This window comes from Myxine glutinosa, chromosome 2, assembly GCF_964187855.1.
Source record: "Myxine glutinosa chromosome 2, kmMyxGlut1.1, whole genome shotgun sequence".
Classification (NCBI taxonomy): Eukaryota; Metazoa; Chordata; class Myxini; order Myxiniformes; family Myxinidae; genus Myxine; species Myxine glutinosa.
The window spans coordinates 215,089,689-215,105,313 of NC_136262.1; the positions used below are offsets into that span (position 1 = coordinate 215,089,689).

Below are 15,625 nucleotides of genomic sequence, written 5' to 3' on the forward strand. Positions count from 1 at the left end.
CGAGTTTAGAAATGCGGTTCGCTGAGAACATAGGCTCTGTCGAATGGCACGGATGAGCATGGTCCCCTCAAGTGAAGTAGAATTACATGCAAGGTGTGACCAAAACTGACACAGCGACAGAACAGAACACCTCAAGTCCTCAACACATGCGGTATAACTATAACCTTTAACCCTAGCGTCATTTACCCATGCGACTGCGTGTTTGGGATTGACGAGTTAAACACGTGTGTTTATAACTCTCATAAAATGGAAGAATGTTACGGTATTTAACTTGTTCCTATATGATTTAGAACACATTAAAGAATTTGAGCAGATGGAAATTACCAACCTGACTAAACAGTACGCAAAACGACACCCCAGGCATGCCAGCGAATCTACACAAAATATAACGATATCACCAAAGTCTTCCTCTGGTTATATATTTGTGTAAAAACCTTGCCTCCTTAAAATAACACGTTGATGTGTTTTATATACAGGTCAAACATTAAAATTGACAGTCAAGCAGCAGTGGTAGGAGTGGTAAAATATTTAGGCGGTGTATAAACATAAGAAGTTTTTTATAGCAGAATAATTTACAGTGTGTTTAAAAATAAAAAGTGCAGTCAAAACGTAACACCTCTTGTGCAAAAACGCAAGTCTTTCAGAGAGACGTATTTATTGTCAGCTGGTGGGTATCTCATTTAAGTGACTCAATGATACACACCAAAACAATCATACATTATTTTAATATTAAGATCAACAAACACATGAAACAAAAGTATTTCGTTCAGTAAATTGTTAATTTTGAAACACCCGGTATAACATAAACACTAATTAATACCAATCTGATATCAAATATGAGGCAGCGGAAGTGACCGGAAGTTAACTCGCCTTCCTCGAAACGAAATTGAAGGCAGAAGACCGTGGGGCCTATGCCTATGGAATAGAGCGCGGCGGTGAAGCCGTGGCGGAGTGCTTTTGGGTTCTCTGATCTCCCCGAGTCCCGAAATCGCCGATCATCATGTATGATGGAGACGAAGGTAATTCATCATCCATACCTTTAAAATGAGATTGCAACGTGGAATCTGTCAGAACAAACGGCGTATTTATTATAATTATTCATCTTATTATTAACAAAACACGGATATCGATGCTCACCGTGGTAAAGCATAACGACAATTGCTGAATTAGCCATTAGGGGTGATTAAGTGGGGTAAACGGTGCAACGACAACAAGCCAATACCCTACAAGAAGCTTTGCTCCAGGAAGAGGAATTGTTGATGTGGGGGAACAGAGTCTCAGAGTCGGAGGGTGTAGTAAAGCTCAGAAATGTGGGAACAGTCTCAGAGGGTGTGGTAAAACACAGAAATGTGTGAACAGTCTCAGAGAATGTAGTAAAGCTCAGGAATGTGTGACCAGAGTCTCAGAGAATGTAGTAAAGCTCTGTAATGTGTGAACAGAGTCTCGGAGGGTGTAGTAAAGCTCAGAAATGTGGGAACAGTCCCAGAGGGTGTAGTAAAGCTCAGTAATGTGTGAACAGAGTCTCAGAGGGTGTAGTACAACAACACAACAACATGCATTTTTAAGGCCATTTTCCCTGCCAGAGTGGGGGTTAGCCTTGCGGTCCCCATGACAATCTTCTCCATTTTGCCCTATTTTCTGCATCTCTCCTTGTTAACCCCCTTGCCCGCATTTCTTCTTCCACCATCTTTAGCCAAGTCTTTCTCGGTCTTCCCCGTCCTCCACTTCCTTCTACATTCATTTCCATCACTCTTCTCAACCAGTCACTTTCATCCTTCCTCAACGCATGACCCAACCATCTCCACCTGTTTCTCTTCACAGCATCAATCACAGGCTCTATTCCCATCATTTTTCGCAATTCATCATTTGTCTTCCTCTCTCTCAACGATACTCTGCACATCCATCGAACCATTCACATTTCCACCCTTTCCAGCCTTCGTTGCTGCTCTACATTTATTACCCATGTCTCGCTCCCATAAATCATAACACTTCTCACACATGCAGCATACACCTTTCCTTTCAGCTTCAACGACACTCCCCTCCTCATCAGCACGCCACTCAGTTCCCGAAACTTCTTCCATGCACATCTCACTCCAGCAACTGTTGCCGAGTCTGATCCACCTTCTCCATTCAGCATGTCTCCGAGGTAGCAAAAAATTTTCACACCTTCCAGCTTCATGCCGTCTCCAAGATCCAACTCAACAATTCCTCCATCTACAGCTCCCTCTGTGCACATCTTACATTTGAATGTAGCTGCCACACTGGTTAATGACCCTCTCAGACCACTATTGATGAACCCACTCAGCGCACATTGTACATTGAATGGAGTTCACTCCGACACCCTTCCTGTAGACAGCACATGGCCACTTCCCAGTTCTTTCCACCTCACCACATGCTTTACCACTTGCCATCACCTTCATCTTTCCGATATTCACCTTCAGACCTTTTGTCTCCATACATTCCTTCCACTTGTTCATCTTTTCCTTCAGTCCATCCATACTTTCCGCAATCAACACCAGATCATCTGCATACAACAACTCCCATGGTAAACCCTCCTTTACGTTCTGAGCCAGCACCTCCATCACAGCTACAAATAGTAGTGGACTTAGTACCGACCCCTGATGCACTCCCACCTTCACCTCAAACTCACCACTGTTCCTGTCCTTCGTCCTTATAGCTGTGCGCGCTCTTTTGTACATTGCCATCACTACTCTGATCAACCATTCCTCCACTCCTAACTTCCTCAATGTCCATGTCAATACTTCGCGTGGAACCCGATTCAATGCTTTCTCCAGATCAACAAACCCAAGAAACAACTTCTTCCTCTTCTCCATGTACTTCTCCTGCAACTGCCTCACAATAAAGAGCGCGTCTGTCGTTCCTCTTCCTGGCATAAATCCAAACTGCATTTCGTCGATCTTCACCTTCTTCCCTATCCTCCTCTCCAACACCCTTTCCAATACCTTCATTCCATGCTCCAATAACTTTATCGCTCGGTACGAGCCACACTCCAGAGGGTCACCTTTCCCCTTGTATAGAGTAGGGTGCATCAAACGCCCCTATGTCAAGAAAACAATCTGTCCCCAATTTTATTTTGTTCCAGTCATAAAATAAAGTTCCTATGCAAAATTTGGTAAGGTTTTGATATCTTCTGGGTCCACCTCAGCAAATTAGATTTTGAGTCGGTAGTATCAGAGTCAGAAATTTGACACGCAGCTGTTTTGAGGCCCATAAATAAAAATGAAAGGATTGACCGATTGCTACATACAATAGCTCTTTGGAAAGGTATTATTGTGCTCTGTAGCAATATATAATCATCATAGGGATAGGGATATAATTCACTTATACACAAATAGTCAAAATCATGATTTTATTGGTATAATCATATGTATTATAGATACCAGAATGATATAATTTTTATTACAGTAGAATCATATATACACAATCTTAGCATTTATCATCTTAATACGAACGTACATCTGACTATGGATGAACATGAAAATAGAAACAAAACAAAGATACTGTAGTTTTCATGGATATTTCTGACAGTTTAGTCTTGAGCTGCTCGCTTTCGAAGATTCGGTTGCTCCTTGCGGTTGTGCTCAACAACTTGTAGCACATTTTGGTAGTGGTCTTCACTTCTGGCTGCTGAAAGGAAGTCAGAGCTAAGCTTAACTCCCCTTTCTGCAGAGTCATTCACCACATTCAAGGCTTCAACATTAGTCCATGATGTCTGGTAGGCTGCAGAGTTAGTCCATTCTTGAACATCGGTAACTATAAATGCCCAGTCAAGCTTCAGATGATGAAATAGGTACCATGAATCTGGTCCAACAAAATCAGCCAGAGTGGTCTTCTCAGTCAAGTCATCAGGAAATCTGGGCTTTCCAAACCCAGTACCAAACCGTCCTTGTGGGTTGGTTACTGGAAAATCTGGCTGAACCTCCAGAAGTCTGTCTGCCAGAGCACGGCGATGGTCATGAGGAACAACTGAGCTGAAGAGGGCAAGTGGAACCATCTCTTCTGTGAGGTACCAGAGATGTCGTTTGAAGGCTTTCAGGGCACTTCTTGAGATTCCAGCATTGACAGCTTCATACTGTTTCAGTTTGGAGATGAGCTGCAGGTCATTCCATGGGGCATCGGTGACAGAGGTACATGTCATCCACCAGGAGCTGTATACTAGAGTGACAAACGTGACAAATTCTCTGATCTTTGGCACTTGTTTTTCTGTGGTAATTGTACCTGCTGGAAGATCAGCGATTTGTTTTTCGAAGAGACATAATTTGATTGAGTAGAGGAGCTTCGCCATCCATCTGGCTTTATGCAGTGCACCAGGACGCTTGAAGGTTATTTGATGTTCAGCTACTTCACCATCAAGGAATACAGTACACAGATCAACAAATTCCAAATAATCATCACGTCTTAGAGATTGCTCGGTGTGACAGAGTCTGAGAACATTATTTTGCCAGTCACTTGTCAAACTTGTTGCTGCTTCATTTAGTTGAGATGGATCAAATCGTGAAAGTGGTTCATTGAATGTGTGTGGAAACATTTCAAAGTTCTTGCGAAACCTTGAGAAGAGGAAGATATCTGGTGACTTAGATGCTTCAACTTTAAGATCAGTAAAAATGTGCGTAAGAATGACTTCACCAATGTGGTGTCTGCAGCCTGACCACAGAAGAGCTTTGTTAAGCCGTTGTTGAATTGTTACACAAGCTGCACTGATGTGGCCGGTGTTAGATGCAGTTGTGTCAAATGTCAAGTTGACAACATTCTCTTGGCAGTTCCATGATTCAAGTAGGTTATTAGTCAGCTGAGCAATTATATCTCCAGATTTACGGTCTGTTCCAGGCTTGTAGGATGGAACACCCAGCAGCTTCATATCAGTTTGAGAACCCAAAAGCACAGCCAGGCATTCTTCAAAAGTGTTTTGGTTAGTTAAGCATGGAAGCAGCTTTGAGTCCCAGTGCAACGTAGCAAGCTTCGGAGGTATCCATTTGTCCTTACAGGTAGTAGCAATATGCTGTCCAATTTTGCGTCTTGATTTATCTGCTGTAGCATATGATGTTGACACCTTCGCTACATCCCCTCCTGTTTCTTCAATAAGAGCTTCTGTGAAAGCAGCCTGTTGGGTTGGTGTCATCTTCATCCTTGTTGCCAGTGAAACAAGACTGGGTCTCTTCAGGATGTCATGTGGAATGAAAACTGATGTGCCAGGTCTAACTAAACGATGATGACTTCTTGAGGTTGTTGGTGTGCTTGTTGAAGGTCCAAGAGTTACTTCTTCATCACTGTCACTAATATTATACACAGTGGTTGTAGTATTTATGTTGAACTCCAGCTCCATACTTGCTCGCCTCTCTGATTCTTTTTCCTCGCGGTTCACTTTACGCTGCATCTTATCTGCCAAGAGTTTATCTTGGCAGCCAAATGTTGCACAGCGATCTGTCTTCATAGATTCCAGGAATGCTAAGTCTTCAGGATTCTTGATGTGAGAACTAGCATCATTGGGCCACAAGGGAAATGTCTCCATAAATTTCATCTCCATTTGATTCACCTTTGTGATGCTTGCTGGAGTTGTTCTTCGGTTGATAGGGATTGATCTAAGCTTGGAATTATCATCTGCAAGTTTGATAATTTTCTCAATAGCCTTGCGTTCAGAGATGATAGGAATATTAGCCTTGCCATAAAATGGTGTCACTTTCTGCAGTACAAGCTTTGCTGATTCCCACCGAGAGCGTCGTTCAAGTTTGCCATCTTCCGTGTGCCACATGAAACAACGTAGTACTTGTAAACAAGTTGGAAGTCTGGTGCCATTGATCTGGGAATCTTGTTCAGTTATGGCACTTCCAAGACCAAACACCTTGGTGGACTCTCTTGTTGCAACAGATGCTTTCTTTACTGTGCCATCCATTGTTTTATCTGAAAGAAAAAGGTAGTATTAGTAACAATAATGTCATTTCATAATTATGTACAACAAATAAATCAATTATCCAATTTTATTAGAGTATAGCCTAATAATTGTTTTAATCATCTTGTCTAGTTAAAAGATCTCTGTAAAGACAAGATGACTACAACATTCAGGATATTCTTTAATTTATATATTATATTTAAAAAATACTCTTCATTTAGCTTTATATCCATATTTTGAAAAAAATCATTATTTTGACTATTTGTATATAAATGAATTGTATCCCTATCCCTATGATGATGATATATTGCTACAGAGCACAATAATACCTTTACAAAGAGTTATTATATGTAGCAATCAGTCAATCCTTTCATTTTTATTTATGGGCCTCAAAACAGCTGCGTGTCAAATTTCCAACTCTGATACCACCGACTCAAAATATGAAATGGTGAGGTGGACCCAGAAGATGATGTCCAAACCTTACCAAATTTTGCATAGCAACTTTATTTTATGATTGGAACAAAATAAAATTTGGGACAGATCAATCCAACATCTTTTTAAAAATAGTTGGGCGTTTGATGCACCCTAGTATAGAGGGACGAGGGTACTCAGTTCCCAATCCACTGGAATGCGGCCTTCTTTCACCACCAGATTACAGATCTCTGTCATTCTCTTCACACCCCAACTTCCTGCTGCCTTCAACATATCTCCCACAACTCCCTTCGGCCCTCCCGCTTTTCTACTCTTCATTGCTTTTATCGCTTCCTCAACTTCCTTCTCAGTTATCTTCTCTGCCGGTCCTAAAACTGGGTTACTCTCCATGTTGCCATCCCATTCATTCTCTGTATTCAACAGCATTTCCATATACCTTTTCCATCTTCCTTTAATTCCATCTGGGTCCACAACGATTTGTCCCACTTCATCCTTCAAGCAACTCACCCCCATCACATCATACCTCTCTTTCGCTATCTGCTTTGCAATCGTGAATACCGCTCTCTGACTCTCTTCCGAATCCAAGCGTTCTCTGAACATTTTCCTACATGCCTCTTGCGCCTTTGCTACCTCTTTCTTTGCAGCCTTCTTGGCTGCCTTATAACTTTCATGCTCTGCCTTTTCTGCTCCCGTACCCTTCGCCTTCTGCCACTCCTTGAACTTCTTCCTCTTCTCGTCAATCCTCTTTCCAACTTCATCATCCCACCACCATGTTTCTGAGTGCCTCGTTGGTCCTTTTTTCCATCCACATACCTCACCAACGGCTCCCAACAGACTATCTTTCATTGACATCCAACCACTTTCAAGCTCAACCACATCATCCTCTACCCTACTCAGCCTCTCTTTTAATGCCTCCCTTACTGTCACCTCTTTCAACCTCCACACCTTCATTCTCGGTTGGTACTTCACCCGCCGAGCTCTCCTCGCACCTTTCACCCTTATGTCGCAGACAACCAAGTGGTGCTGTGAAACAGCCTCCTCCCCCGGGATCACCTTTGTGTCCCGGAGGTGCCCCCTATCTCATCTACGCACCATCAGGTAGTCAACGGTTGTCGTCGACCCACCTGACGTGTATGTAGCAAGCTTATTATCCTCTTTCTGGAACTGAGTATTACAAATCAGCTCCATCAGCAAATTCCAAAATCCTTTCACCTTCTCCATTTCTCACACCATATCCGTAACCCCCATGAACTCCCTCAAAACCGTCCATACTCCTTCCGACATGTCCATTTAGGTCTCCTCCTACCACAACAACTTCCTCATCTTTCACGTTTTCCATCAGCTTCTCTATCGCACACCAGAACTTGTCCTTCTCTTCATCGCTCCGACCAACCTGCGGAGCATATCCCCAGATGACGTTCACCAAGAGCTTTCCCATCATCATTTTCACCATCATCAACCTATCACTCACTCTCGTCACACTCACCACACTGTCTACAAACTCCTCAGAAAACAGGACACCAACACCATTCACGCCCTCCAGGCACCCTTGCCATACAAACGTGTATTTCTGTCCCTGCCTACCCTTCACTATTCTCACACCACTTCCCTTCCATCTCGTCTTTGCACACAACATATATCCACTCTTCTTCTGACCAATACTTCCACCACTTCTCCTGATCTCCCTGTCATTGTCCCTACATTCCATGTCCCAAACCTCAGAAACCGATCTCCACTTCGGGCTGTACCCTGCCCATATGTAGTTGTAATTGTCATGGTTCTCTTTTTGAGGCAATGTTTTTATGGCCGAATGCCCTTCCTGACGCCAAACCTCTTAGTCGCCTCCTACGACACGCAGGGATACGGTGTACCTATTCTAAACCAGGGTACACACCGGGATCTCAGAGGGTGTAGTAAAGCTCAGAAATGTGGGAACAGTCTCAGAGGGTGTAGTAAAGCTCAGAAATGTGTGAACAGAGTCTCCGAGGGTGTAGTGAAGCTCAGTAATGTGTGAACAAAGTCTCAGAGAATGTAATAAAGCTCAGAAATGTGTGAACAGAGTCTCAGAGGGTGTTGTAAAGCTCAGTAATGTGTGAACAGGGTTTAAGTGGGTGTAGTAAAGCTCAGTAATGTGCGAACAGAGTCTCAGAGGGTGTAGTGAAGCTCAGTAATGTTGGAACAGTCTCAGGGGGTGGTGTAAAGCTCAATATATTTAATGCACCTTGAAATGTCACACGCTGAACGTCTGAATCCTGTGGACATGTAGAAGACAGTGCATGGTAGGGTTAAGATGGATACTTGCATCCCATTTATAAACCCTTAATAGCTCTTTCTTGAAGGATGGCATTGGTTGTGCAGTTACTGCACTATCTGGTAACTTATTCCAGTAGTCCACTCCTGTATGATTAAATAACTAATATGTCAATTTAATGAAAGATGTGGTGAGCTTGGAAGAGATCACCACGTTTCCTCCTATATTCTAATGTTGACAGGCCTCCTCAGTCTGGCTTCATATTGTAAATCTCTGATGCTCATTTGATCTTTCAATCTCTGATCTCTCGTTTGATCACAGCCACTTCTTTAAATACGGATTTGGACAAGATTTCCCAGTGGGACAAATGTAAACAGGTTAAGTTTAATGTTTCTAAAACTCAATTACTTCCCATCTGTCTCTCTCTCTCTCGACTCTCGACTCTCCAATCTCTTTTGAAAGCTCCACATTTACACCATGTGATACAATAAACCTACTACGTATTACCCTAACATCAAATTTATCCTGGAATCCACACTTTACACAAATAGCTAAGTCTCATTCAAATAAACTGGGAGTCCTGTTCAGATGTCGAAGATTATTCTCCTCTCAACAGTTGCTTCAACTATTTAAAGGATTGATTCGTCCTTTTATAGAGTACTGCTCTCACATCTGGAGTGGTTCTCGCTCCACGTACTTGCTGGATAGCATTGAATCCAAAGTAATCCGACTTATCAACTCTCCCAATCTGACCTCAAAACATGACGCACTCGAATTACGCCGCAAAGTTGGCTCTCTTTCTCTTTTCTACAGATATTACTTCAGTTTCTGCTCGCATGAATTTGCTGCTTGTATACCTCCACCATTACCGACTCGTCAAGCCACTACACCGCATGATTATTGTGTGGCCATTGGAAATTCAAGGGTGGGTCATTAGGATATTTGTTTCTTCCCCTCCACTGCCAAACTATGGAACTCTTTACCTTCCTACGTATTTCAAACACTTATGATCTATCTTCCTAGTTTCAAAAAGCATGTTTTTTACATCCTAAAAAACTCTTAGACTCTTCTGTCTTGCCTTTTCTATCAATGCAGTTCTTTTATTTAAGGCCTGGCCTCGATGAGGACTATATGGCCCATGACTGGAGCCTTCAACATAAAAAATAATAATTCAGAAAACATCAATGCACTAAAAAAACCAAAAAAAAAAAACCGTTTAGAGGCCATTTTTTTCCCGCAAAGCGGGGGCGGGGGTTTGCCTTTTCGGGGACCGTGGTTGTTGTTGTTTTTTTGGTCCCCTTTTTGAAGCAATGTTTTATGGCCGGATGCCCTTCTTGCCGCCAACCCTGTTTGTCGCCTTTTTACGATAAACAGGGAATTACCAGTGAACTGGTACTCAATTTGCCGACCTCGGAAGGATGACAGGCTGAGTCAACCCCCCTGGCGTTAATTCAGCTATCGACCGGGATTCGAACCCAGGATCCTTGGATCCTAAGCTGGCACCCTAGCCGCTAGCCCAACACAAGGGATAAAAAAATAATAATTTTGAGATTGAGAACCATAAACATAAACGATGTTTATGTTTAGCACTGAGAACCATAAACCCTCTCCCTGCCCCCACAACCGCTCATTGCAAATGTATTCCTTGGGAAAGCAACAAGCATTATGGTTTTACATTTAACCAAGGTGAAATGTGGTGAAGAAGAAGCTAAAAGATCCAGAGTGAAAATGTACTTGTTTCTGGTCAAAAATGCTATTGGAAATCTCCAAATGTTGAATATGCTTCTAATATTTTCGCATTGATCACTAGTGAATTCATAGAACACGATACTCCACGCAGTGTTACTTCAATCGTAATAAAACAATGATTTTAACGATCTTTTTTTTTTTATCCAAAAGTTTAGTGCTAGATATAGTCCAGAAGCAGTCTCGCACACCACCCTTATACATGGCCTTATTAAACCTTTACTTAAATTGAAGTCCTTCTAAACTGGAGGTTTTAAAAAGTATTATGACAGACGATTTGTGTATTAGTGTTGAAGTATCTAATTCAATTTAAGTAAAATAAGGATTGTAAAAGGCATATAAATAAATAAATATATTGTGGGTTTTACCATTTCCCGCAGTGGCTGTTACATCACTCTATGTAGCACACTGACGTTACATTAGCTACTCGTGTCCTGTTCTTAGAAAGTAAGTTTTCCGTTTGGAATGATTTTCAATTTTGTTTCACTGCCAGGCAGGCAGACAGAGTACAAATATTATCTCGCTCCTCTGTGCGCATGCGCGATTGGCACTAAATGTGAGCCAAGGTACGGTAAGACGAAATACTTGTCTTCCTATTCATTTTCCAATTCGTGTTGAAAATATAACACTGAATTTAACTAAACTGTTCTTCGATCATAAACTGATGATCATAAACTGATACAACAGACAGACGGATGGATGTGAACCAATTGCTAAACCCCACTTTTCCCTTTGCTTGTGTGGTGTAATTACGTCGTTTAATTCTATCAACATTACATGTGGTGAAGTATCATTGCTTATTGTGGATATTGACCATGGAATGGTTTAGACGAAGATGGTGATTGACTCGTATGGATTTCATTGAGATGGTCATGGACTAAATAAGGGACTGGCATCCTATTCATAGATCTGCAATGGTGATGAACACACAAAATGAAGAGAGTGTGTGTTAGTATTAAAAAGTGATTATTTTTTTGTCTCTTTCCATAGATGTGCAATATGATGAGGAGGATGATGAGATCACACCAGACTTGTGGCAAGAAGCCTGTTGGATTGTCATCAGGTTTGTGCGAATCCTCTTCGTTTTAAGATCCTTCCCCTCTCCCCCCTTCTTTCTTCGTCTAGATGTCAAGGAAGGAAGTTTGCGATCTATGCTCGTGGTAGGGTTATTGGGATGTTGGTTCAATTGTTATATTTTAATGAAACTTCTCTTGGAGACGAATGGCTTTTGTTCCAGTGAAAGCTTAACTAATGCATTCAAAATGAAACATAAACATCCCATTAGCCAAGGTGAACAGTCCTCATTAAAATATATCTAAACTTCTCCTACATGACAGAATTACCTTGCTAATTTACCAGGTATTTTCATTCCACAGGATTTCATCATGCTTTGGAACTTTCCTGTGTCACATGTTTAGGTTGTATATGCAGTTCCAATTTCATTAGTTTCTCATGATTAAAAAAAATTCTTCGCCGCAATCTGGAGAAGTCTTGGTGCAGGGATCCAAATAACCACTTGTAGTATTTTCATAGACATGTTTTGGGACAACTTGAACTCTAGCGAAGTCGATGGCGCTCCATCGCAAATCCCCACGCTTCCCACCTAATATAAAGCAGAATTGAAAGATGGCAAAATGTTCCACCAGGAATAACCCGATATAAAATTTTGAGTTTAAAAATGTATTCTATCTTGACCCTGTGATCGTAAGTCCCCATGCCCAGGGACATGAGAAAAATACAAAAAATCCTTGCCAATTTCATGTGTCCCCCAATGTTGATTCCATATTCCAAGCTTCATGAAAAATGTGCAAGTAATTGCATTTTTTGCCATTTGACTTTTTAACACCTCCCCAAAGGTGCAAAATTGATATGGCTCTTGCACCTTCTTGCCATATGGTGATCATAACTACCAAGTTTGGTGAATTGACGCTTTGAACACAACCATTTAGGAGGAGATAGCGTGACGGACAGACAGATAGACACTATTAAAATACGAATCTAAGCCCCTCATCCACGGGTTTTTTTTTTTTAAGCGTGGGGATAATAAATTGATTAAACTGCCGTCTTTTTATTGCACACACATGGTATGGGATCATGATGTATTGCTCTAAATAGATGGCTCCTTGCTCTAAATAGATGTCCTTTATCATTGTCAATTGTCAATGTACAATGAACATGGTTTGTAGCAATTTAGACTTGAGATATGCATTTCATCTCATTGCCAGCTCCTATTTTGATGAGAAAGGCCTGGTGCGTCAGCAATTGGATTCTTTTGACGAGTTCATTCAGATGTCCGTGCAGCGAATTGTGGAAGATGCTCCACCTATAGACCTGCAGGCTGAGGCTCAGCACACATCTGGGGAGATGGAAACACCGGTCAGTGAGCAATTTCCTTCCGTTGTTTATTCGTTTTATTAAATTTATTTTAGTGCAGCAAACATATATTATTTAGTGCATAAATTGTAAGCAGTGCTGTGTCAGAAATGTATAAATTTGCACAGAATTGAGATCACAGCTCTGAAGTTCTCTGAAACCCCCTTGGTTTACGGCCTATACATGTGATGGATGCTCATGGTAGAGAAACCCTTTTTTGTTGTTTCCCTGGTCACCTTCAAACATAAATGTTCTCGGCATTGATTAATCTGCTCTCAATTCCTGTGTGCTTGTAAGCATGAACTAATGTGTGTTTGCAGCCACGGTACATGCTGAAATTTGAGCAGATTTACCTCTCGAAGCCGACGCATTGGGAAAGAGATGGTGCCCCATCTCCAATGATGCCAAATGAAGCTAGATTGCGGAATCTCACGTAGGATATACTGCATCATGGACACCCACTCTCGATGGTCCTTACACAATATTCCATCCATTGAATAGTTTCTAAACACCTTTTCATTTATTCATTCAATACATTGCACACATTGAGAATTTACCTGAAATGAAATACTGCTTTTCTTCTGTCTGCCCGTATTTGGACAACATTTTAAGCTGATGTTACATCAGTACTGAGCAAAAGCAAATTTCATGATTGATTCTTTAAAATAAATTATAACTTTGTATCAAGATAAAAATGGGAATTTATTGTAGTTTATTCTTGATGATTATCTGCCTTGATTTCATGTGCGAGTATATGCAATTTTGATGGGACTGCTGCAGTTAAATCTATTGGTGTTATTGGTTGATCATGCAAAAGCCAATTTTGATGACCAATCTCAGATGTCATTATACTATAGCCATGACTGATTTAAAAAAAAAAAAGTTACTTTGAGGGGGTGGGGGAGGGGAACAACAAGAACAATCCAAAGAATGATATTTATATACTTTTTTATAGACACAGTCTTTAATTTGGCTTCTCATCTTTCCAGACACAGTTACACAGCTCCAATTCTGTTTATTTACCTCTCCAGACACATTTGAGACATTAGAGACCTTTAACAAGCACGGACAGTACATGCTTTATCCTTGGTTCTCCTAATAACTCGTATTTGTCCCCTCCATCCTGCCACATTTATTAAACACGAACACCACACATGAAAACAGCCAAGTCCTCTCAGCTTAAACTTTCTTTGACGGGAAACGTGAGGAGCAGGGTATTCCATGAAGAAGATCCCCGAGCAGGAAGCGCAGATGATGGACAGGAGAGTGGGATGGAGTGTCTGGAGGAACACCAATGGGGATTCTTTGTGTGGGACCAGGCTCCACCCAACTTAAGCAAGTATGAAGGCAGAACGCAAGTGCTGTTTTTGGCCATGGAATCGAGCCAGAGATTTGCTGTGAATCGGAAGGATTGCCTGCTTGTCATCTGAGGGGAAACCTGCATTGCCATGAGGGAGCTACATGTGCTGCTCTGGGTGCTGGGCATGGGGCGCCATGCAACTGGTGAAAGGCAAGCAGGCCAAGCAGAGATCTCTGGTGGAGGATGAGGTTGCACTACACTACATTGCATGACACTACTACACCACACTACACTGTAACACTGACCATTCCCCCTTCGCTTCCCCCACCCCCCATCCCACCTGCATCAGGATCATTACCCGTCTGTCGACGGTGCCCAAGTAAGATGTGGGCCAACCCTATGCCTTGAACTCAATGCTCCCCCTCTTATTTTCTTCCTATGTACCTTTCCTCGGAGTGTGATTCTGCTGGGCCCATGTGATCTGTGTAAATAATCAAGGAAGACTAGAGAAAGGATTTAAGTGTTATGGGAATTAAGCTTTTGGGGATTATTTTTGACCATTGCTGTGTAAATGTGTTGCTTTATTGTTTGTTGTAAATACTCTTGTGAAGGCTTTTGGTAAACAGTTGTTACCAACTTACCCGTTTCGGTATCTTTCCCTTTTGATTCGGCTAAGGTGCAGTCGTGATAGCAGGGACATTCTTCCCCAACCAATTAGCTCGCCAACATTAGCCGGTCTGTACTCAGCAGTTCACTCGGCTGTCCCTGATTAGATAAGATAAGGTGAGTATGAACCGAGGGTGCGATCGCTGGTTAGGTTAGTCACCCCATGTAAACGGTGTCAAACAGAGGAACCTGGGAATTTTCACCGTCTGATTGGCATTCGTGGTTGCTTATCAACCTACCGGATCGCAGAGTTTTCCTTGACCTGTGGCCTCAGGACCTGTAATCAGGATGAGCCCGAGAAGTCCCCTCGTAGTAAAACCCGAATCCATAACTATATATATATATATATATATATATATATATATATATATATATATATATATTGTGGGACCCCGCTGTTCACGGGGGATACGTTCCTGGAAAATCCGTGAATAATGGGGTATTTTTTCAATGGAAAAAGGGGGGGATAGGTTCCTTAGTCGTGAAAATCCGCGAATGTTGAGGCAAATCCCGCGAATGTCGACGATAATCTGCAAAGGTCGATGAAAATCCCGTGAATGTATACTGCGACATTGTTTCAATGGGGACAAGGGGGATACGTTATAGGTTCCCAGCGGTTCCTGATTCATAAAGGGAAATTTTTAAAGTATCAAATGTACCATATACCAAACACCAGATACCATTTCCAATTTATTGAAGGAATGTGCTTACAGTCTATTAAAAGTGCTTAACCAGCTTAACCATACCGCACCGTGAAACAAAAAAAACCCACAACACCCTAATGTACCGTGACAAATTTTTATTTTACAAACACGCAACTTTCAATGATGATGATGGTGATTATTATGATGATGATGATGGTAATGAATTAAAATCCCATGAATTCCTCAAACTCTGAGGATGACCCAAATGATAGTCCTGCAACGTCATGCACTGAGGGAGAGGCAGG

The 15,625-nt window shown here is 41.8% G+C and overlaps 2 protein-coding genes across 3 annotated transcripts in view; one reads left to right on the forward strand and one right to left on the reverse strand.

Annotated features, from left to right (window-relative positions):
• NOA1 (nitric oxide associated 1) overlaps positions 1-136 on the reverse strand; it is a 44,350-nt gene extending 44,214 nt beyond the window's left edge. The window contains exon 1 of the mRNA XM_068106321.2: positions 87-136. The gene's annotated coding sequence lies outside the window, so the exon portion shown is untranslated. The remainder of the gene's footprint in view (positions 1-86) is intronic.
• A 716-nt stretch (positions 137-852) lies between these two features.
• Positions 853-15,625, forward strand: part of POLR2B (RNA polymerase II subunit B) — a 72,082-nt gene continuing 57,309 nt past the window's right edge. The window contains exons 1-4 of one of the 2 annotated variants that reach the window (XM_068106314.2): positions 853-1,019; positions 11,328-11,400; positions 12,563-12,713; positions 13,031-13,143. In XM_068106314.2, the coding sequence (XP_067962415.1) occupies positions 1,001-1,019; positions 11,328-11,400; positions 12,563-12,713; positions 13,031-13,143 (356 nt within the window). In that variant the 5' untranslated portion in view covers positions 853-1,000. Of the gene's footprint in view, positions 1,020-11,327; positions 11,401-12,562; positions 12,714-13,030; positions 13,144-14,013; positions 14,221-15,625 lie in introns of those variants that run through there. The other variant, XM_068106315.2, reaches the window with a different exon arrangement.